Source organism: Halictus rubicundus, chromosome 4, assembly GCF_050948215.1.
Source record: "Halictus rubicundus isolate RS-2024b chromosome 4, iyHalRubi1_principal, whole genome shotgun sequence".
Taxonomy (NCBI): Eukaryota; Metazoa; Arthropoda; class Insecta; order Hymenoptera; family Halictidae; genus Halictus; species Halictus rubicundus.
Genome location: NC_135152.1, coordinates 2,220,727 through 2,242,022, shown reverse-complemented (window position 1 = coordinate 2,242,022; position 21,296 = coordinate 2,220,727). Strand labels below are relative to the sequence as shown.

Genomic DNA, 21,296 nt, shown 5'->3' with positions numbered 1-21,296 from the left:
GTGCGCGATTTCGGTATCGACGTTCCTTTATGTAAAAAGGGAGGGCCGCAATAGTCGATGCCGGTGTTCAGAAATGGTCGTGATTCAGTAACCCGAGGTGCTGGTAGGTTGCCCATTAGATAGTTTGTGGTAGGTGGGCATACGCGGAAACATTTTATGCATTTTCTTATTATTTTACGTGTGGTTGCCTTTCCTTCAATCGGCCAATAAAATTGACGGATGCTATTCAGGGTTGATGTTACGCCAGAATGAAAATTGTCAATGTGAGCGTCGCGAATAATTAGTTCCCTGATATGAGAAGTTTTCGGCAAAAGGATTGGATGTTTCTAGTCATAACTTAAATTTGAATTTTGGAGTCGACCTCCAACGCGTAATATTCCCCTTCCATCGATGAAAGGGGACAGACAAAGTAACTTGCTTTTTGAATTTAATGTGTGTTTATTTTTGAGATCATGCAGTTCCTCTCGAAATGCTGATTCTTGTGTGAGCATTATGATCCTTTCATTTGCGCGATTAATTTCGGGTGCGGTGATTGGCCCATGGCAACGTCCGTTGGGTGGAAATCGTAAGCAATATGCTATGATTCTACGAAGTCGCCTGATACAAGAACATCGCTCGAAAATTTCTTGAGCGTTATTTAATGTGGTAATAAAGCATGTGATCTTCCGTGATTCGGGAACCGCATTGAGTGCTTCGACATGCGACTTCGGCCATAATGACTCGTCTTGGGTAAGCCAATTTGGTCCGAATTGCCAAAATTTGTTATTTATTGTGGGAATTGGAAGTTATTGGTGGAGATCAAGTAATGTGTAAGTCAAGGAACGGGAAATATATATAGTTTATTTAGAACGAACGATAATGAACTAAAACTGTATTAAACGCGACTACACGGTGCTACGCTGTTCTACGCTGTCTAACTCGCTCTGCTCCCTTCGACTTTCAGGACTGCTCTGTTCCCTTCGTGTTTTTGAAGTGTTCTGCTCTTTCTCCCCCGCGATGTACCTGGGGGGTCAAGGTAACGGTTTTTCCTGAAGGTTTGGGACACGGTTTTGCAGGTCATCGCCGCTCGCCTGCAAACCATCTGTGTCCCGAATGGTCGGGCAACATGGTACTTAAACCTAGACGCTCGTAAACTATACAATATACAATATATACAATATATATTTACTTACACCCCACATTATTAATTCGCGGGCAGTTATCCCTCGAGATAATAAGTCCGCCGGGTTGTCGCCTGACCTTACGTGTCGCCATGCCGCGATTTCGGTCTTATCTTTGATTTCTGCGACGCGATTCGCGACAAAGGTTTTGAGCGTGTTTGGCGACCGTAACAGCCAATGTAACACAATTGTGGAATCAGTCCAAAAAACTGGTTTGATGTGTGCTTGTTGCAGTGATTTTTTACCGTGCGATATAACGTGGCTAGTAGATTCGCACCACACAGTTCTAGTCGTGCGAGGCTAATCGTTTTCAGTGGCGCAACGCGGGATTTTGCGCATAGAAGTCTGTTTTTAATGCGTCCAGATCTGTTCACGGTACGAATGTAGAAGCAGGCCCCGTATGCTTGTTCGCTAGCATCACAAAAACCATGTAATTCAATGGTGTTTGTTGATCCTTGAGCGACGTGTCTTTTGAAGGTAATTCCTTCAAGCGATTTTAAGTCCTTTTGATAGGAACACCATTCCTGTTGGATGTTCATTGGTAATGATTCATCCTAATCTACCTTGAGTTGCCAGAGTCGCTGCATTAGTATTTTTGCGGTAACTATTACTGGCCCAAGGAGACCTAGAGGATCGAATATCTTAGCGATTATTGAAAGCATTATGCGTTTTGTGTGTGTGTTGTGATCCGAAATGTTTATTGAATAACTAATGGTGTCATTGTGAGGATTCCAAGAAATTCCTAAGGTTTTGACGCTTTCATCGCCGAAAAATTTAGGGTGTACTTGATCTTTCGATAGATCTGTGAGTATTCGTGGGTCATTAGATATCCGTTGACGGATATTTAGACCACCCCGTTGCAACAGGTCAGTGATCTCCTGACGAAGGGCTTGCGCTTTTTCAAATGTGTCGGCTCCGGTCAAGAGATCATCTACGTAGATGTCTCGCTTAATGACTTCGGACGCCGTAATGTAATTTTGGGCCTCATCCTCTGCTAGCTGCTGGAGACATCGAGTGGCTAAATATGGTGCGGAAGAGAAACCAAACGTTATGGTATTCAATTGAAATGTTGCGATTTCATTATTTGTGTTTCGCCATAGAATTTTTTGAAATTTCCTGTCTTCATTTCGGACAAATAATTGTGGGTACATTTCTCGATGTCTCCAGTCAGCACAAATCGGTGCATGTGAAATCTAATTAATAGATTGAAAATGTCGTCCTGAATTGTGGGACCAGTTAATAACGCGTCGTTTAAGGAGTAACCGGTGCTCGATTTGGCTGGTGCGTCGAAAACTATTCTGACTTTTGTGGTTGAGCTCGCAAGCTTTACAACCGCGTGGTGTGGTAAATAGAAACCCTCCGAGGCGTCGGGTGTTTCTACAGGACTTAAGTGACCTAGCGCTAAGTATTCATTGATCACCTTGTGATATTCGATCCTTAAGTCAGTATTATGTGTTAAAAACGATTTAAAGCTCTTGTGCGAGACTCGCCAAGATTCACCTTATTTTCGTTAAACGGAAGTGCCACCATGTATCTTCCGGTTTCGTTACGCGTTATATTTTGTTTAAAATGAATCTCGCATTCCTTCTCTTAGGAAGAGAGGTGTGACTGCTGAGGACCCTCTTTGATCTGAGGTGGCAGATACGACGATAAAATAAACTCGGAAACCCAACCACACTCTGTTGTTTTGCGCGAAGTTTATTTTGTAAAGATATTATTTACAACGGAATATTTACACGGCTATGTATACGGAAATATAGAAAGAGGTACAACGGTGATCAACTACTCTTGTCAGCGCTAAGCGAAGTAATGAACGCCTCCGACGCCTTCGGAGGTCTATTTATCTGGTCCTTGAAAAGGACAGAGTGTCCCGCGGAAAAGGGATGGACAAAGGCTAGCGGGAAAAACCCGCCAGCCACGAAAATGTGCAACGAGGAAGTCCCTTGGTCTTGCGAGGACAGCCATCAGGTATGTACAAGTACCTGAGGTAGCTGGGCTTGTCACGGATCAAGGACATTTGCTGGCGGGGCGATATCGGCCCGGAAAAGTCTGGCTGCCAGATGAGTCGGGGGACTCATTATGAGGAGGCACGTACCGGGTCCAGGTAAAAATTCCAACAATTACGTTTATAGACAAGGGATGTCAAATTCCCCGGGACGTGGTAGCGACGACGTCGCTACAGATCTCCCAGAATTTTGACAATTCGAAGTTGATATTTGTCACGAATGACTTGCGTGATTTCTTTGGGGAGTTGATAGGAGCACTCCCCCCGATTACCCAACCAAATTGTGTTTTTTGGAGTATCAGGTCTGAATTTCCGCAACTAGATGCGTTTATCTGACCTACGCTGAGACTGTAACCGTATCGATTACATATCGATCGGGCGGCGTGTCGCATGAGCGACGTGAACCCCCACCACGACGTCCCTGGTCGTACTGTCATCCTTCTCTTAGGGAAGGATCGCAGGATCCCCCACTAATTAGCGTGCGCGCGCATCGATCCCCACGCGATACGGATCGAATGAGGTCGATGCGCGACAAAACTAGGACACTCTACGTCTGGGCGCGAGCTTGTTCGGGTCTTAGAATTTCGGGCTGTCCGGTACGCAGCGAGCGAGTCAAACCGACTCAGGAGCGATACGGTCAAACCGACTGCGTTCCTTCGTCTCGTGCTAACCTCAAACCGAGGAAGTGTCGTGAAAACCGCACGACACGGGCCCATAAAATCATACAGGCGGCAATCAACTGCCGTAGCTATTAATCCAATAATAACTACAACGAGACGAAGGCAACTGTATCGGTCCCGAGTCGAATTCTTGACAAAAGGAAGTCGATTTTCTCGCTTCTTTCGGTATACGTTCGTGCGGGAATTCGCGATACGTTTCGTACAGAGTCAGTGCGGTTAACGTCTTTCCACCGACACCGGAAAGTCTCCGAACCCACTGAATGGTGACGACGGAGACGATCCTCAGGGTCGGCTGTCTGACCGACGCCTCGTACGTGTCGTCACTCGGGCACTTTTCCTGAGTAATCAGCGAGTGCTCGTATGCTACGACGACTCACGTTCGTTCGGGAGAATCACGACGAAAACGCGTAACCTCCGGGACAGCGTGACGTGAGCAACGTACGATGAACTTATAAGAAAGGGACCCAGACGTGGAGCCAGAACAGGGCTCGTGTAAATGCCTACACTCTGCCCCACGAGCGAATGGTACCGCGAGAGAACCGATTTTCGTCCGTCGCTGCGCATCTTCGCCCTGATTGGTCCCTTCCCAATGCACAGCGCATGCGCGTAGTGACGCCACGCGCTGCAGTGCTGCACGTGACCCATTCGTAGCCATACCGGGTGTTCATACGGTATTCATAGTGCTCAGAGTTCGTAGTGTTCTTCCATCGTGTTCATAGAGTTCGCAGTGTTTTTTTGAAATGGAAGATCAAGTTCCTGGGCCGTCGCATACATCTCCAGCGAAGAAAAATCCGAGGGGAAAGGTAAGCTTATGTTATACATAATTATTTATCATGCATTTCGCTACTATAAGCTTATTTCTTTTTTTAAAAAATTATAGTTTCTATTTTAGTAAACTTTTTGTACTAAACTTTTTTTTTACTGAACTTTTTTTTTACTAAACTTTTCTCCGTTTCTAGTTTGTCCGATCCGCACAAAAACAGATTATTATTAATCTGTATAAAAGCGTGATAGCGGAAAACCCGGGAATAAAATATAAGCCGCTTATTCTAATGCTTGTGCAAAAGACAGGCATTGGAAGAGTCACCGTCAGCAGAACCCTGGCGGAATACAAATCTACAGGAAAAGTGACATCGCCAAATAAAAAAAAGCGGCGCCTCAATATTTTGGAAAAAACTTCGGAAGCCGATATATTGGCAATAAGAAGAAAAATTCACAGCTTCTGGCTCAATCGGGAATTTCCAACCCTAAAAAAAATTCTGGCTGCTGTGAACAACGACGAAAATTTGCCTTCGTTTAGCGAAACTACACTCCATCGACTACTACAACGTATGGAGTTTAAATTTATTCAACAAAAACGCAACAGCGCCCTGATCGATCAACCCCATATCATCTCCTGGCGGCAAAAGTAAGTGACAATCTACATTCAAAAATATTTTTTTCCAAAAACTCAGTTTCTATCCTCGTTTCTTACAAAAATTTATTTTTTACTACTTTGTAGGTACCTCGAACAAATCGAAAATTTTCGTTCGGAAGGGCGGTCTATTTACTACCTGGACGAGACATGGATTAACGCCGGCGATACCAAGTCCAGGCAGTGGGTAGGTACCAGCGTGACCTGCCCGAGGAACGCCGAAGAAAGGGGCTTGACAACGGGGATACCTGCTCCCACGGGAAAAGGAAAGCGGCTAATTATTACTCACATCGGGTCAGCAGACGGGTTTGTACCAGGGGCCCTCCTTTGCTTCGAGGCAAAAAAAAAGAACGGCCGATTATCATGAAGAAATGAACGGAGACACGTTTTTTGAATGGTTTAAGAAAATTTTGCCCATGCTGCCAGATAGGTCAGTCATCGTGATGGATAACGCCCCTTACCACAGCGTCAAAAAGGAAAAATATCCTTCCTTGAGGTGGAAAAGGGACGATATCATCACGTGGCTGGAGGGTAAGGGGGAAACGGTGAATCCACGGCTCGTCAAAATTCGACTAATGGAGTTGGTTACAAAACATAAACGACCAGAAAACAATTACGTTATTGACGAATACGCCAGAGAAAATGGACGTACCGTGCTACGCCTTCCCCCTTACCACTGCGAGTTAAACCCTATCGAGTTGGCATGGGCACAAGTGAAACAATTTATAAGGGCGCGAAGTACATCGTACAAATTGGCAGATGTCCGCCAATTTGTAGATGCAGCAGTTGAAAATGTGTCTCCCGAAAACTGGAAAAATTTTATCCGGCATACGCTGAAGGAGGAAACCAGGCTGTTTGAACTCGACCACGTTACAGATTCAGTATTAGAGGGAAGCCCCGAATGGTTGAACTCGTCGGATGACTCGGACATCGATGTGAGTCATACATAAGCCGCTTATTGTAAATAGTCTGTAAATAGTTGTAAGTTTTTTGTAAATAGTTGTAAGTTTTTTGTAAATAGTTGTAAGTTTTTTGTAAATAGTTGTAAGTTTTTTGTAAATAGTTGTAAGTTTTTTGTAAATAGTTGTGTCATTTTGTAAATAGTTGTGTTTTTTGTAAATATAAATATGTGAATGTAAGAGATTACTAAGAAGATAGATAACGTGATATCGTTAAATTAAATAAATGTGGGCGTATTACAAAATACTATGAATCTTTATTCGCGACAACCGTACACGACAACCGTTAGAATAATTCCTGCTGTCCCAAAAATCCTCGGCCGTGAGAAAGCCTTCGACAGTATGCCTCTTTGTTTATGACACCCCCAAGCCCATGGGTTTATGACTTTCCCTTAGGGAGGGACAACGCGCTGACAAAAAACACATGGCCTGCCTCGACCGTTTGCTTACTTCGATTTTTCTAACATGAATATAAATAATAATATCTGTACATAATCAATGAACCTGTACAGAACCAATGAAATAAACTTTCAAAATAAATAATTAAATTAAATTTATCATTCATTATTGTGGGATGAATGGGTTCCTTGTGCGTGCGGACGACTGGATCATGTTGCGACGGTCCGGCGCCGGTATGTTTGGAAAACTCGAGTGACTGAAGAGGTGTGAATGAAAAGTGTTTAGGACTATGTAGGCGATAGGAGAGTTTGTTTGTTTCTAAGAATGAAAGCGATGGATGCAAGAAACAGAGTGCAAGGGGGTGAAAGAGTATAAAGCGTGGATGCAAATGGTCACGATTTCCTATACCCTATACTTCCATGCTAATTCGTTTCAATACGGTACGCCGCGTATATGAAACTCGCAGTGGGGAGTGGGAGTTGAGAGGTTCGCAGCGCCTTCCGCGGCCAGTCGAGCTGCGCGAAACGGTACCATTCTCTCGTGGGGCAGAGTGTACGCGATGGCACGATTATGTGAAGTCGCGATAGATTAGGCGCGACTTGAGAACAGCATAAATCTAGCGAACATCACATAGCGGTTATTGTATATACAACAAACACCAGAATATATCTTACTTCTACCTCCAACATCGTCTCCGAATAATTCAAAGTTAGTTAGAACCTCTCCGTCTTCCAGTGCCTGGAGGCACGAACCTTATCTTACTAGGGTCGTAACCGTCCCTATTTCTCTATCGGAAACTCAACATCGATACGTTTTTCCCTCGCACGCATTCCTCGTGAGGAGGCGACAGCGTGCGCGTGGTCTGCGTTCGTGCACGACCTCGCGTGGAGGCGCGGCCGGTCGGGGACGGGTTCCGTATTGCCTAGTTCATTCCACCAACACCGGAGTGTACCCGAACCCACTGTATAGTGACGACGGGGCAGTCCTCAGGGTTGGCCGTGTGAGCAAAGGTCTTATACGAGTCGTCATTCGTGCATACTCCCCGAAATCTCGGCTTTGTGTACGGGTGTTACGACGACCCCAGTCGTCCGGCGGAGTCGCGACGACAAGGATTGGGTGCGGTCAAGGTCGCTCCTCCAACACCGGAGATCATTCTGACCCACTGCAAAGTGATCGCGGATGATCTCCTCAGGGTTGGCTGAGCGATCGTAGCCTTGCACGAGTCGGCATTCGTGTGCGCCTCCCGAGAAATCGGCAGCGTGTACGTGTGTTGCGACGGTCCTCGATATAGCGGGCGAGATCGCTCGGACGTGTCGGGACGATCGCGTATAAAGGCACGGCAGTAAGACAAAGTAGAAGAAATAAAACGGTTACAAGACATGATAGAGTGGGTCCGGTCCCAATTAGCATATCTATCTTGGCGGGTTGATGAAATTGAGGATCGGCTAAATTTATATTTGGTGGTATTGTGATTTTAGACCTATCTATTTGTACGTCAGGCAAATGACCTGCAATGCGCGGAATCACGAAGAAATCTAGCTTACGTGTAAAATTGTTGAGTTTTGATGCTATTTTCAAAGTAACTTGTCGATTCGTTATTGTGTTTAACTCGTTGAGCGCTTCGATTGTCACGTTCTGCTCCCTCGTTTGGATCTTCAATTTTTGAACGAGTTCTCCTGTTATGAAGTTTGCGTTTGAACAAGTATCTAACAGTGCACGACACTCTACAGGTCGTTTGTTGTTGTCGAATACGTGAACCATTGCCAATGTCATTAAGGGCCCGGGCTGCCAAAAGTAGAGTGACTACGTTACCGACAATGTATGGTTTTTACGGGGATCAAGTTTTCGTCCTTAAAAAGGAATATTTTGTCGCTGGTAAAGGGCTCATTCGAAAGAGGAAGGTTCAATCTAATGCGGGCTGGTCATGAGCTGACGAGATTATGGAGATATTTAGAAATATGAGCGTTAGAAGTAGGCCAAACATTGACGATGCACGTGCCGTGGAATACAAGCATTTTTATGCCATTGGATGAGTTTTCTGGATGATGTCGAGACCAGCCCGCATTAGAAAATATCTCCAGCTACAAATTGAGCTATAATTTGTCTTGATTCTGTTGCGAAATAAAGGCGAAAACTTGTTTCCCGTTTCGGCATGGCTTTCTAGCGTCGGAATTCATGATATCGATAATATAGAGCAAAAAATGTGACAAGTTTAGTTGAGCTGGAGCTCATCAGGTGGCGCCTAAGTAGAAGGACTGTCGAAGTGGGATTGGAGGAAACTGCAAGCGTAGATTGTGGTTATGTTCGACGCCTATTCGCTCATCGGCAACGTGCGTCTGTATATGTGTGTATATGTATATAATTTTCCTATACATGCAAATACTCCGCTAGTTTGATGTTTCGGACTCATGCAAGCAATGTGCAGTTGTCCATATACGCATATAGCATAGTCGTAGCTGTAGCTTCATGTATCGTATGAAATTGCGATCAGTGTATACCGATGAGCTTACATACAGTACCACATTATACAAAAGAGAAAAAGAAATTGTTAATCCTTTGCACTCGAGTGGTGACTCTGAACCACCACTAGAAATTGTTGTGGCATTATTTCAAACGAATTACAACAAATATTACAATGTATTTGTTACATTACAAAATTTGAATTGAACAGATTACTAAACATTTAAATATTATATGTGGAAATCGGATCAGTTTCGTATGAATAAAATGAAAATATTCGACCTTGGCCCAGAACTCACACAAAACATCCTTGCTTCGGTTGATTGTACGAGAACTTGTGTGCAGCAAGCTTGTCCTTGATAGAATTTGTAATCGTCAATTAAATGTGATGCTAATTATATCATGTTCGGTGTAATTTTTATCAGAAAAGAAAAGAGCTTATTCCGATGAAAATGAGTCCAAACACGATATCATTTGAACTATCTTCAATGAGATTGTAATTTTTATCGTAACATTACGTATCAATGAAAATTGTTCGATTACACTCGAATTTGAACTCATTTTCATCAGGAAAATCCCATCAATTCACTCGTCACAATTTCATGAAGGTATATTGAAAAATCTAAAAGTTTAAACTTTCATTCGTGCGCGATTCTTTATCTGCTTACATTGTATGCCGTTTGTTAGTCGCTGGGTCTTTGAAGTTCAGAGCTCGTCGGACCTCGTCACCGTTTATTCGAGCTGGCAAAAGTTATTCGAAGATTTATTCGAAGCCTTCGAATAAAAGATACAGATCAAAGATGGAAAAATTATTCGAAGTTCGAATAAATCCGCTTCGAATAAAAAAAATTATCTTTATTCGTCGGATAAATTCTCGTCGAATAAAATTATTCGTTCGATTCTCGACGAGTAAAGATTTTTTTATCTTTTATTGGTTATTCGAAATTTTTATTTAGATGAATATTTTGCCCAACTCTGCTTTCAAGTGCTGGAGCTCGATCGCGGTCGCTCGACGTAGTATGTCTATCTTGTTCACTCTCGGGATGGCTCTTCGCTATCCTTGTCGAACCTTTAGAGCTTATCCAGATGAGGCGATTTACGTACGTTTCAAACAAAACAAACAAAAAACCTGACCGCGACATACGCTAAAGAGATAAAAATAAAAAATATTATTAATAAAACAAAAAATCTTGCTGCGAAAAGAATTATTGATAATTTATACTTTCTATTTATTTTTTTATTTTTTATTTTATTTATTATCAATATTTTATTTGATAAATTAGTTTTTTGTTTCTTCTCTTTTTAATTCTTTTCGCAGTCGGGTTTTTTGTTTTTTTATAATATTTCTTATTTTTATCTTTTTAATATCTTTTCATATTTTTAATATTTTAATCATGCCGTGATTGTTTATACCTTTCATTTCCACGTCGAAAAATAATACTCTTCGTATTAAAATTCAAATCAATTATATTGATGTGTTACCATTTGTTAACAATATATAAAAAACGTAATTTTTAAAACTATACTTTTGTTCTGTAAATTTTACATATACATATATTCGTGTTATATTCGTATAGAAAGTTTAAAAAATTAAGAAGATTTTTAAACAAGTCAATATTCAATGATCGTTTAATACAATTATTTACAATTGAAAATTCCACATTTTAAATTAAGAAGGAATAAGCCTCCAAATTTCGACAGATCCGAAAGGAAGAAAAGAAACCGCTCGAACCAGCTCGAACGCTTTCCATGCGATTGTTGCGTCGCAGTGTGGTGGGATGGGGATTTTTGTTGTGGGTTCGGGTGCCCGTGGAGCGCTGAAGCGCTCTGCTCGTGGAGGTTCACAAATAACTTCGTACACAGAGTAAAATGGCGAAAATAATTGTTAAAGATTTATTTGGAAATTCTTAGAGATGTAACTCCCTCGGTTCTATAATGAGTTCTGTGTCGTCTTGGAGCTTCGAATCCCTTTTTTAGCTTCTTCCTTCTCGCTTCCTTAGCCAATAGGAAAATTGGGATCTTCTGGCTAGGCGTTGATTCGTCGGATCACTCGTCTTCCGGTTGCTGCTTGATGGTGATTGGCAGTGGATGGATCTTAATAGCGCACGCACGGGAGTGGGGTACGCATGAGGGTGAAGCCCCGCCAAAACAAGGGACGTGGGGCCATGTGGGACCGAACGAGCGAGAGGTCCGAGGGAGTTCCAAGAGGTCCTTGACTGAGAATTTATGACCTCTTGTCCTTAACTGATTCCGGACTTCGACTATCCCTAATTTATGTTGAATTGGAGAAGCTACTCTAAGAGGCTGCGTGACTTTCTCTAAATTCCTCAATTAGTCTGGCCGACTCGAATTTCGTCAAGGATCTCTATGGAACTCTCCCGGTCTTTCTTTACCTACTCTAAACTATCGCGTCCAAATAGAATACATATGTATTAAATACGCGATTGCATCTTATATTTAAATTTCCCTCTCCGCGCCATTAATCGATGCTATATATATATGTATCTAGCTATGTTCGCGTGGTCTACTGGCCACGCTACACCTTCCCCCTTATTGAAAAGGTGTTTCCCATGGGAACAGCTTTTACATACTACTTGATACTGATACTACTCTATTCTAATTGATTATATAGACGGCGCATGATTTGAGTCTGTTTCAGAATAACTATATATGTGTGTGTGCGCAGGTGTACTTACACTCGGAGTTCCTGATGTATATATTTACATTAAAATCGTTTAAGGTGGGTTCAGTTTATTTATACAACAGTTTTATACTCAGTCGCTTTACTAATCTAATCGTATACAGGCTAGTTTCAACTTATTCGCATGGACCGTTTTAAATTTATTATTACTTATCTCTATCTGTATTGTTAAGTCGTTATATACATTAACTACGTGGTATGGCCCTGCCCATTCGGTATCAAATTTGGACGTTTTTGGTTCCTTAGCTAGATAAACATAATCGCCTACATTAAATTTACGAGGATTAACATTTTTGTCGTACAGTCGTTTACTTTTTTCCTTTGCTCGATTTAAATTCGTTGCTGCCATAGCTTGAGTAGTGGTAATCTTTGTAAACAATTCGTTTAAGTAATGAAAGAATGTCCGAGGGATTTCCTGCTTAGCAAATTCAGAAGGAATTAAAGCCTTAACACCAAAAACTAATTCGTGTGGGGTAAATCCTGTAGCTTCATGTACGGAAGTGTTATATGAAAACATCCCAAATCTAATCCAATCATCCCAGTCTGTTTTAGTGCAGTAGTGTTTCAAATATTCTACAAAAACTCTATGGGCACGTTCGAGAGATCCTAATGACTGTGGATGGAATGCAGTAGAAGTAATCCTTTGGATCTTGAAGATTTTACAAAAGGTTTTCATAACTTCACTCGTAAAGTTTCGTCCCTGATCCGTATGAATAGTCCTGGGACATCCAAATCTACTAATAAATTGTTCCGCCAGGGCTGTGGCAACAGTTATTGAATCTATGCTTGCTAACGGAATGGCATCTGAGTATTTGGTTAGATTATCCTGTAGGGTAAGTAAATATTTATTGCCTTTATTGGTAATGGGCAAGGGACCTACTATATCCATTTGAATTTTTTCAAAAGCTCTACTTGGGGTATCAGTGATGCGCATGGGTTGTCTAGTTTTTGCAGAAAGTACCTTGTTCTGTTGACAAGAAGGGCAAGTCCTCACAAAATCTTGGATTTCTTTTCCCATCCTAGGCCAATAAAAATTTTCTCTAATACTGTCGTATACCTTGGTCATACCATGATGACCACCGATGGTAGTATCGTGATGTTCCTTAATAATTTTTAGTCTATCCGATATTTCAGGGATGATTATTTCTCCGGAACAAATGGTTATTATATATTGGGGGTCAGTAAGTATGGATTTTATTGATTGTTCGAGGAGATCCCAACCAATAGTTCCTAATCCATTGTGTACTCTAGAAATGCTAAGGGTTTTTGTGTTTTTCCTATCCATGAGGCATTTGAGGGACTTCAATGAGGCTACGACATTCTGAAAGTCAGGTATCTCTTCAGAGGTAGTTTTAATGAATAAGTGAAATATATAGAATCTATCCCCGGGTATGGTTAAGGCTTTTCCAACATTAACATTGTACTCTTTTACTCGATGGATAAGAAACTTCTCCCGTTTCAGGAGATCCTTGCTAGTCTCTGTAGCACATGAACAATCAGTAGGGAGGAAATGTATAAGGTTATCTTTACGCATGTAGAGATAATCCTTAGAATGTTTAAAGGTCGGGAGGAAAGTGGGATGAGGGTTGGGTATATTGTCCGTGACTCTAATAGGTAATATTTTATTCGCTTTCTGCGTTGTGTCATATAGATTCTCTATCTGTGTTTCAGGTTTGAATGAGGTCGGCCCTATCTCGGATTGTGCCCCTATAACCGGCTCCTCAGCCTGAAGAATCTGCGCTTTACCACGCAATACACCACCAGCGATAGCTCCCTGAGACGGGGTCAGGAGGTTTTCCGGATTGCCGATATTCTCAGGGCAGCCAGAGCGCCGAAAAGAAGGGATAGAAAGAGAAAGCATCGTCCTTGCGCCTAACGGTGCCTGGAACGGGGTCAGGAGGTTTTCCGGCTTGCCGATTTTCCAGACGCCCGAGTCGCCGCAAGCCAACGATGCCCGAGGCAGAATCCGAATATCTACACTCTCTTCACGGTTGTCGTGTCTTTCAACGACCTCGTACAGATCAGAGAGTGGTTCCTTCCCTCCTACATGGAATTTTATTGAGGGTGAAGGCGTTTCGTCTTCGTCAGCAGTATGATAATCGTCACTGTCGTCATTATCGCTGTCTCTACTACCAAAAGTTTTGCAACTGTCTTCGACCTCATTTCCAACCACTGCTTCCCCGCGCGCAAGGAAAACAGAGGCAACCCGTTCCTCACAGTAATATTCTAACTTTGGTCTGAGTTAGGATTTGGGTTTGTCCGGAGGTTCGTGAGCAACACCTCGCCGGCGCCTGCGAGAGCCACCCCCGAATTCTCCAGACAAGGATCTATTAAGTTTGTTTGGAACATTGAATTATTTTGGAGGTCTACAGGGTTTCGGGACAATGCGTCTGCGTTGGAGTTCACCTTACCAGGTTTGTACACAATTTTATACTCGTATTCGTTCAATTTAATTCGTCATCTCATAAGTTTTGATGTGGGATCTTTGACATGGTGTAACCAAACTAACGGGCGATGATCAGTTACCAGGGTGAATTGATGACCGTAGAGATAAGGTCGAAAATGGTCTACTGCGAATAGAACTGCTAACAATTCCTTTTCTATAGTAGAATAATTACATTCTGCTTCATTTAAAGTTCTAGATGCATACGCGATGGGGAGGTCTTTCCCTACAGGCCCTTGGCTCAATACAGCCCCTACAGCGAAATTGGAAGCGTCTGTGTCTATAAGGAAAGAAGCAATTCCTTCATTAAAAGATTGGTGTTTCAACGTAATAGCGGGTGATTGGACAATCTCGCTGGCGTCAAGATTTAAGCAGATTCGGATGGACCGGCGCGCGCGATAAGGGCTTCGTTCCGCGGTGCGTTTCGACGCGGTGCCCCTCGCGAGTTTAAAGACTGCGAGTTTCCATTAAACTGGGATGTTGAAGGTCGGTTAAATTTATTTCCCTGAGAATTTCCTGAGACGTTCGCGTAACACTGGGACTCTACATGGCCGGTCTTCCTACATAAACGGCATCTAATTTCCCGGGAATTCTGGGGGTGATTGGGGAGGTTATCGGTGCAATGAACACGGTCATGCCCTGGTTGGCCGCATCTAAAACACCTTCTATCAGGTCGCGTATTGGTCACGTATAATCGAGCGTCGCGTACAGTGAGTTTCGGAGGGGTATGTCGATATTCTTCAAAAGTTTCACCTTCTAATTGAACTGCTACTTTTATAGCGGATTCTAAAGTCTGTAAATTATCCTTTAAAATTATCATCCGTGCTACGCGGTCGCTTAATCCTTTAGTGAAACCCGTTACCGCGGCTTGACTGAGGACAACCTTCGCGCCTATAAATTCTTCCGCAGTATATTTCTCTTTTGCCGCTTCAATTCCCCTACTTAGAATTTCGCTAACTCGGGCCCCATAAACATCAACTCTCTCATTATCTACTTGCCGTATGTTTCTCAGTTCGTTATGAATCGAATCTACCTTGAAAAATCGCGCGAATGACTCCTTCAAGATTTTTATTAGCTCATCAAAACTATTAACTTCGCGGTGGCCCGAAATTAAGAAGTCAGCATGCCCCACGATTTTATTCCTAATCAGAGCAAGAAGATTATCCTTATCGGCGGGTTTGATTCTATCATTGGCTAATTTGCATTGCCCTATAAATTTCGTCACCGAACAAGATTGTCCATCAAACTGAGGTATAAGGTCGATAGCAAGTTTCAGTGGCAGAAAAGAACGCTCAGATACATTAACAGGACTTATTTCGATGGCTGCGGGACCATTAGAGGAAGCGGTTGTACCATAAAAGATAGAAGAATTAGTTGGGGTACTCTGTATTGGAACAGTACTATGAGATGGCAGAGAGCTTACTTGAGGGAGGGCAACCGTAGTATCTATTGAAGGTGACACAAACGTTATATCGTCAACAATAAAGGAATTACCACTACTATTCAAGTTAATCCTACGCACTTTCCTACCCTTACGCGACATTTTAAAGCTACGTAACATTCTACGCGTGGCGAAAATAATAAAATTTATGTTCTAAACTTACGAGGGATGCGCTGCCCGGGTTACACCGCTATGATCCACCACCAATCACGCTTTCCTGGCCTTGCGATGTCTCCTTATCAGCAGTTGCTCGATTCTCCTTCCTGGATCCCCGCCGTTGAATTCTCCCGGCTGGATTCTCCTTTCCGGTTCCCCGTCGTTGGATTCTCCCGGCTGGATTCTCCTTATCGGTTCCCCGTCGTTGAATTCTCCCGGCTGGATTCTCCTTATCGTTGGATCCTCTCGATGATTTGAATTCCTCAAGGGTGCACGTGACAGGCAGGGTGTCTTGTACGGCCGCTGACGTCACTCGCTCTCCGGTATTTACCCAAGCTCCTGGGGAAACCGTACGAAAACCCAGGAGAGAGAGATTGCACCTTTCCAGAGCCTTCCACAAGCCGGCATCAATGTATGGTCCAGTTGATTTTCCAAAATTTTTTAATAAATCCCACCGCTGTCACCAAAATTTAGCTATGTTGCGTCGCAGTGTGGTGGGATGGGGATTTTTGTTGTGGGTTCGGGTGCCCGTGGAGCGCTGAAGCGCTCTGCTCGTGGAGGTTCACAAATAACTTCGTACACAGAGTAAAATGGCGAAAATAATTGTTAAAGATTTATTTGGAAATTCTTAGAGATGTAACTCCCTCGGTTCTATAATGAGTTCTGTGTCGTCCTGGAGCTTCGAATCCCTTTTTTAGCTTCTTCCTTCTCGCTTCCTTAGCCAATAGGAAAATTGGGATCTTCTGGCTAGGCGTTGATTCGTCGGATCACTCGTCTTCCGGTTGCTGCTTGATGGTGATTGGCAGTGGATGGATCTTAATAGCGCACGCACGGGAGTGGGGTACGCATGAGGGTGGAGCACCGCCAAAACAAGGGACGTGGGGCCATGTGGGACCGAACGAGCGAGAGGTCCGAGGGAGTTCCAAGAGGTCCTTGACTGAGAATTTATGACCTCTTGTCCTTAACTGATTCCGGACTTCGACTATCCCTAATTTATGTTGAATTGGAGAAGCTACTCTAAGAGGCTGCGTGACTTTCTCTAAATTCCTCAATTAGTCTCGCCGACTCGAATTTTGTCAAGGATCTCTATGGAACTCTCCCGGTCTTTCTTTACCTACTCTAAACTATCGCGTCCAAATAGAATACATATGTATTAAATACGCGATTGCATCTTATATTTAAATTTCCCTCTCCGCGCCATTAATCGATGCTATATATATATGTATCTAGCTATGTTCGCGTGGTCTACTGGCCACGCTACACCGGTTTCCCGGCGGTAGTAGGCCGCAGTCTGGGAATTCCCCAGACCGTAAACCTACAAGAATGTGGGGATTTTAGAGTGGTGGAGGCGTACAGGTGTACGCACTGCCAAGTTCCGACGGTCCTCCACGCACGTGGGGACTAGGAACATAGATCTCGTAACACACGAGAGATTGGGGTCACCAGTGCCCGGAGGCCACGCGTTCTCAGGCGAGAACGCACGAAATATTTGTCCAGACGGACTGCGTTCAATATGGCCGCGCCACGCGGTCGCGGCAAGGAGGATATAGGTTCAGCACGTGAGGCCCACTCCTCACGAGTAATAAACATTAACACGCTCCGAATAGGAGCTCGCGACACACTAGACTAGTCGCGATAGCAATATACAGTATACGGAATATGGAGCCGGCACGGTCCTGCGGCAGTAAGCCGCAGGATACACGGTATACAAAAACACGTCTACTTTCGGTGAGAGCCGTTGCGAGAAGAGGGCAAGGCAGAGTCGGCAACGCGCTCGTTGCCGCTATCGCCCGGCCGCGCAGGCGCAGAAGCGCTTAACTGCGCGGCTGTGTCGCCGGCCCCGCACGTGTGTGGGGCGGCGGCACGGTGGCGCGTAGGTCGCGTGTTGTGCGCCTGCGCCAAGCGCATGGAACCACGAGTCGCGTTTGTCGTGCGACTCTTCACTCTTCTTCTCCGAGTCGTCGTCGTGAGAATACGCTGCGCATATAGCGTCTCTTCTACGTAAAGTGTATCCTGCGGCGTGGTGCCGCAGGACTGCCGGTCCATATATTGTTATCGCGACTCGTTCTGGAGTGTCGCGAACTCTCACGTTGAGCTTCTTTAATAAACCTCGTTATTCGGTCGTTATCCGACGTGTTTATTACTCGTGAGGAGTGGGCCTCACGTGCTTAACCTATATCCTCCTTGCCGCGACCACGTGGCGCGTCCATATTGAACGCAGTCCGTCTGGACATATATTTCGTGCGTTCTCGCCAGAGAACGCGTGGCCTCCGGCCACTGGTGACCCCAATCTCTCGTGTGTTACGAGATCTATGTTCCTAGTCCCCACGTGCGTGGAGGACCGTAGGAACTCGGCAGTGCGTACACCTGTACGCCTCCACCACCAATAAAATCCCCACATTGGTGACCCCGACGTGATGTTGGGAGTCGTGGGAGACGTGGTGGACCAAAAATCCCCACACGTGTTGTAGGTTTAAGGGGAGTGTCGAGTGCCCGAACGTGAGACAGAAAAAGATTCCATTTATAATTATTTATTTATGATAAACCTGTTAGAAAATTTATAATTATAACGTTGTACGGTAATCTTTACGATAGCGCGCTGCCAACAAAACATGTAGGGGTTTAACGAAAGGGAAAACGGGAGAATGGCGGAAGAGGAGAGAAAAAATCCAAATAAGGATTTTTCTCTAAAAAGGAAGACAGATGATGGAGACAAAGAGAATACACTTAAAATCTTCAAACGATTAACTCTAAGCAATATGGAAATGGAAACTTACAAAGAAAATGAAAATAAAACCAAAAAAACCCCAATCAGGTTATATCCTGAAAACCATAAGGGGCCAGCAATAATAGAAATTAAATTGGATTCAACAAATATGAAGGATAGAAGAAGGAAAAATTTAATGGAAATTTCGAGAAAAATATCAAAATAAACAAAGGCTGCATTCGACCTCACTGAAAGGGGCTTTAATAAGGCAGAAATCTCCTTTAAAAATAAGGAAGAAGCAAATTCCTTTGTTATAAAAAATAACACCAATGCCACAGGTCTAATAACGTACGTACCAAAGTACAAAACGGAAAGGAAAGGAATCATTAAAGGATTTCCTTTAGAATATGAGACTGAGGAAATTATAAAACATTCAAAATCGCCGTGCAAAATTCTAAATGCCAGAAGATTGGGCAAAAAAATATACAACAAGGAAAATAAAGAAGTGCAATGGATTCCTGGAGAGAACATTGTGATAATATTTGAAGGAGATGTTCTGCCAAACTACATACAATTATTCGGTCTCTATAATATGAAGGTAGAAGTATACATAGAACCGATCAAAATGTGCTACAATTGTCTATCATATGGACATACAAACGTTGGTGCAAAAGGCCAGCTAAATGCAGGAATTGTGGAGAAGCTCATGAAACCTCATCATGTTCATCAAGTACAACTAATATATGCACACACTGTGATGAACATCATAAAACTTTTAGCTCAGAATGTAAAGAATCCAATACCAAAAAGAGATTCAAAGATATAAATCTCAAAATAATACTAGTCTATATCAAGCGATACAAGATTTAAAAGAGAAATATAATATAGGGAAAGCGGAAAAGAGTAAACCTATAGAAATTGCAGTCACAAAAGAATGTTTCCCCATTCTCAAAAAAGTAAGTAGAGAAAAAGAATATGAAATGAAAAGAATTGGAGGCTCGAGGACTCCTCTCAAAGAAAACTCGAATGCATGGAAAAACAGTGTTAAAACTTATAGTGATATCAAACGTTGGAACATAGAAAAAACAAAGGAAACAACTCAGCTAAAAACAAATGCGCAAACATCTAGCAAAGACAAGGAAAATATAAAAACCCTTAAAATCGTTAAAGACATCATTTTTCAGAATAATGAATTTGAAATCAACAAAAAGGATTATGGCATTGCATTAAAACAGCAGGAAAGCAAAAAAGAAACACATAAAGAAACAGAATCAGAACCACCAACGTGTTTTCAAATCATATCCAAGCAACATAACTATGCTAAAACACTACTCCCCATTAATGTTGAGCTAGGGGGGGAAATGGACTTAGACATTAAAGAAAAGTACAACACTTCTGATCAATCATCAAAGATAGACAGCAGAAGAATTTAATCGAACACTCGTATAGTATACATGATGTATAATCAGACAAATAGAATAGATATACAGTCATTCAAAATAATAACTTGGAATTGCAGAAGTATAAAAAATAAAAGAACAGAAATAGAGGAATTATGCAATAAGGCAGACATCATTGTCTGTACAGAAACATGGCTCCAAGAACGAGATAAATTTGAAGTAGCAGGATACAATGAAGTCAGGAAAGATAGAATGAATAAAACAGGTGGAGGCATATTAATACTCATAGCCAAATACCTTAATTTCATAACATTAAATGATGTAAATATTAAAGATACAAACACAGAATTATGTAGCATACAAGTTACCAATCTAAAGAAACCCATATCAATCATTGCATGTTATAGAAAACCAGGTCAAACATTAAACTCAAAGGTGTGGGAAGAGTTTATAGATGATCTAAAGAAATTTGGAACATATATCATTACAGGAGATTTTAACGTTCATCACATGTCATGGAATTGTGATTGCACTAACAATAACGGTATAAAATTTCAAAATATAATTGAAAATGCTAATTTAGACATTATCAATACAGACACAAACTCTTATTTAGATTCAAGAAATGGTACATCTAACAACCTCGACCTTATTATAACATCAGGAAATTTAACAAGTATCACAGAAGTTACGCAATACGATAATCCTTTAGGATCAGATCACTTTCCTTTGCTTACATCTATTTCCATAGAGAAGTGTATATACAGGAAAAAAAGCAACCGACTATCCACCAAAAGAACAAACTGGGACTCGTATCACAATCTGATGGATGATGCTTATGGGCCTTTAACAATTTCCACTTTAAATCTAGCCACTCTAGAAAAATATAAAACACTTGTAGATCAAATGATATATTGTATTAAAAGAAGTACGCCTAAAAAGCAAGATATGCCTAATCACATACACAGAAACCCTGTGGCTTGGTGGGACGAAGAATGTAATAAAGCAATACGACTAAGAAAAGCAGCCTTTAAAAAGTGGAGAAGTAATTCTAATTTTGAGAATTGGTTACACTATAAAAAACAGGTAGCAACAACAAAAAAAGTCTTAAGAAGAAAAAAAAAAGAAGGATTCAGGATCTGGGCTTCCAATTTAAACCATAGAATCTCACCAACATATTTATGGAACAAGGTTAAAATCCTGAAATCCAAATGGGTAAACGTAAAAAGTACAAACCAGGTATCAGCAGAAAAATATAGCAAAGAAATAGAAACGGCTATAGAGAAAATTTGAGAAAATTTGAGAACTTGACATACAAGAAAATGAATTTTTAAATGGCGCGTTTAATTTCGTAGAATTTAACTATGCAAT

At 42.3% G+C, this 21,296-nt stretch overlaps 2 protein-coding genes across 2 annotated transcripts; one reads left to right on the top strand and one right to left on the bottom strand.

The window, feature by feature from the left end:
- Nucleotides 1–884: 884 nt before the first annotated feature.
- LOC143353837 (uncharacterized) lies at nt 885–2,690 on the bottom strand. Its single transcript, XM_076787445.1, has 6 exons — nt 2,647–2,690; nt 2,310–2,596; nt 1,772–2,178; nt 1,438–1,684; nt 1,079–1,133; nt 885–1,002 (listed from the first exon to the last, which is right to left on the bottom strand). The coding sequence occupies exons 1-6, from the start codon at nt 2,688–2,690 to the stop codon at nt 885–887; spliced, it is 1,158 nt and encodes a 385-aa protein (XP_076643560.1).
- Nucleotides 2,691–5,630: 2,940 nt separating this feature from the next.
- Nucleotides 5,631–6,440, top strand: LOC143353836 (uncharacterized). The gene is made up of 2 exons (XM_076787444.1): nt 5,631–6,194; nt 6,402–6,440. Exons 1-2 carry the CDS (start codon nt 5,631–5,633, stop codon nt 6,438–6,440), a joined length of 603 nt encoding a protein of 200 aa, XP_076643559.1.
- Nucleotides 6,441–21,296: the final 14,856 nt, after the last annotated feature.

Excerpts from the sequence above, each read along its gene's own strand:
- LOC143353837 (XM_076787445.1), bottom strand. The coding sequence starts at position 2,690 with ATGGTGGCACTTCCGTTTAACGAAAATAAGGTGAATCTTGGCGA. Across the intron at positions 1,134-1,437 it reads CGCACGACTAGAACTGTGTG|TTTACGAGCGTCTAGGTTTA; the intron begins GTGCGAATCTAC and ends TATATTGTATAG. Across the intron at positions 1,003-1,078 it reads GACCATTCGGGACACAGATG|GTACATCGCGGGGGAGAAAG; the intron begins GTTTGCAGGCGA and ends TTGACCCCCCAG.
- LOC143353836 (XM_076787444.1), top strand. The coding sequence starts at position 5,631 with ATGAACGGAGACACGTTTTTTGAATGGTTTAAGAAAATTTTGCCCATG. Across the intron at positions 6,195-6,401 it reads CGGATGACTCGGACATCGAT|ATTACTAAGAAGATAGATAA; the intron begins GTGAGTCATACA and ends TGAATGTAAGAG.